At 56.2% G+C, this 2581-nt stretch overlaps 1 protein-coding gene across 1 annotated transcript in view; it reads left to right on the top strand.

Annotated features, from left to right (window-relative positions):
* Window positions 1-2581, top strand: part of FDFT1 (farnesyl-diphosphate farnesyltransferase 1) — a 6632-nt gene that overhangs the window by 307 nt on the left and 3744 nt on the right. The window contains exons 2-3 of the mRNA XM_008945736.1: window positions 1334-1462; window positions 1865-2056. Coding sequence (XP_008943984.1) covers window positions 1334-1462; window positions 1865-2056 — 321 coding nt within the window. The remainder of the gene's footprint in view (window positions 1-1333; window positions 1463-1864; window positions 2057-2581) is intronic.

Below are 2581 nucleotides of genomic sequence, written 5' to 3' on the forward strand. Positions count from 1 at the left end.
AGCTGCCTCATCTGGATGTGGGGCTGGAGGCAGAGCTGGAGTGAGAAGCCCAAGCATGGTGCAGCTCTGTGTAAGCCAGAGGTGATCTGGCTGTGGAAAAGCACTAGTCTAAAAAGTGGCTTTTTGCCTCCCCTGTTGGAAGAGGAAATGACAGTGTGCAGTGGAACCTGGGGTCAGTTTTGGGGCTCTCACACCAAAAAGGACCTTGAGGGGCTGGAGCATGGCCAGAGAAGGGCAACGGAGCTGCTGGGGAAGGGTCTAGAGCCCAAGTGTGGGAAGGAGCAGCTGAGGGAGCTGGGGGTGCTGAGCCTGGAGCAAAGGAGGCTCAGGGGAGACCTTCTGGCTCTGCACAGCTCCTGACAGGAGCCTGGAGCCAGGGGGTGGTCGGGCTCTGCTCCCAAGGAACAAGGGACAGGACAAGAGGAAACGGCCTCAAGTTGCCCCAGGGGAGGTTTAGGCTGGACATGAAGAAAAATTTCTTCCCTGAGTGGGTTTGCCCAGGGCTGTGCCAGGCTGCCCAGGGCAGTGGTGGAGTCCCCACCCCTGGAGGGGTTTCCAAGCTGTGGAGATGTGGTGTGAGGGACACGGGGCAGTGGGGACCTGGCAGTGCTGGGGGAAGGGTTGGACTTGATGGTCTTAAAGGTCTCCTCCAACCAGAGCAGCTCTGTGATTCCCTGACTGTCACGTTGTGCAGAGCAGTTGGGATTTGTTGCCCAGCACTGTGTGTTGGGTGTCCTGTGACCCCTAACAGATAAGGAGAGGAGGAGAGCTTGCCTGGCATCTGGCTCGTGGGTGGACCAGCATTTGCAGCTTCTCTCTAGTCTAAATCTCCCTCTTTTAGTTTCAAGCCATGCCCCTTGTCCTGTCCCAGCAGGCCCTGATAAAAAGCCTGTCCCCAGCTTTCTGAGAGGCCCTTTAGTCAGAGCTGGAGGGGGCTCAGGACAGCAGAGCAGCAGAAACCTCCCCTGTCTTTCCCCATGGTGAGTGGTGGAGAGAGCTCTCCCCTCTTCCAAAACCAGCCCTCTGCACCCAGTGTAGCTCTCTTTGCCCTGTACCTCCCAGATGATACCAGCCCAAGGCCACGGAGCCTTCCCAAAATTATTCCTGTGTCTGATCTCCTGCCAGAGATCTGCTCAGACCCAGAACAGCCTGAGCCTGTGCTCTGAGGGCCTTGAAACAGCTCTGCTTGGGGGAGTTGCCCTAGATCTCCAGCCAGGGTGGGATAAGAGCCTGGTAAACAGACTTCTTCTCATTTCTGAACAAACATCCTGAGCTCTGCTGGATTTTTTCCTCACACTGTCTATTTATTTTTTATTTTCTCCTTGTGCTGCAGATCTCCATGGAGTTCAGGAACCTCTCCAAGGTCTACCAGGATGTCATTTCAGATGTTTGCCACAAGATGGGCGTGGGGATGGCAGAGTTCTTGGAGAAGAAGGTGGACTCCCAGCACGAGTGGGATGAGGTAGGGCAGCTTGGCAGTAGGGTCCTCCTTGTCTCTGTGGACAGGGGAGATGGAGCCTCCCTGTGGGCTCAGCTGGATGAGGGAGGCTTGGGAAGGCTTTGAGAGACTGCTGGTCCTCTGGGGGACAGGAGGGTGGCATGGACTGTTGGTGTTGCCCCCCAGCAGGTGTTTTGGGCAGCCCATCCCCTCGGGTGTTCCCTGGGGGCAGAGTGGCACCTGGGTGGGACAGGCTGGGCGTGGGAGAGCTAAAACATCCCAGGGAGGGCTGGGAGAACTGGCAGGAGGGACACAGGGAAGAGCTTCTGAGCATCACCCTCGTTCAAGTCGCCGTGGCAAGCGGGCAGCAGTTTGTAACTGCTCCTTTTCTCTTCCTCTCCTCTTCCCTGCTCTGGGTGCTCTCAGTACTGTCACTACGTGGCAGGGCTGGTGGGGATCGGCCTCTCCAGGCTCTTCTCTGCCTCAGAGCTGGAGGATCCCATCATCGGGCAGGACACACAGCTGGCCAACTCCATGGGCCTCTTCCTGCAGAAAACCAACATCATCCGTGACTACCTGGAGGACCAGCTGGAGGGAAGAGAGTTCTGGCCCAGAGAGGTGAGGGGAAACAGCACCTTGGGTGAGCATTGCTGCTGTGCCTCCTGGGGAGATGCACCAGGATTGGTGGTTCTGGTGCTGCTGCTCCAGCAGAGTGAGGGACAGCCTCTTGTTCAAAGGGTTCCTGCTGGGATTGCCTTGGAATCCCCAAAGCCAGGGGTTTTCCCACCATTTGTTGGTCTCCCTTGACAGTTTTCCATACTTCTGTCCAAGATCTGTAATGGATGGAGCCAACCTTCCATGCTGCCCAGCTCACCTGCTTTAGGAATACCTCACAGGTCTAGCAGAAGGTGCACAGCTAAAATGATCTTGTCTCTCATGTCCCTTTAGCTCCAAGTTAGCAGGAGAGACTTGACCATCTGCTTTAATTTTACTGAGACCCTGCAGTAAATCTGTGCTGCATAAGATCATAGAGTCATAGAGTGGTTTGAGTTGGGAGGGACCTGAAAGATCATCCAGTTCCAACCCCTTGCCATGGGCAGGGACACCTCCCACTGGACCAGGCTGTCCAAAGCCCCAACCCCC

The sequence above is a fragment of the Merops nubicus genome, unplaced genomic scaffold (genome assembly GCF_000691845.1).
Source record: "Merops nubicus isolate BGI_N331 unplaced genomic scaffold, ASM69184v1 scaffold11370, whole genome shotgun sequence".
NCBI lineage: Eukaryota > Metazoa > Chordata > Aves > Coraciiformes > Meropidae > Merops > Merops nubicus.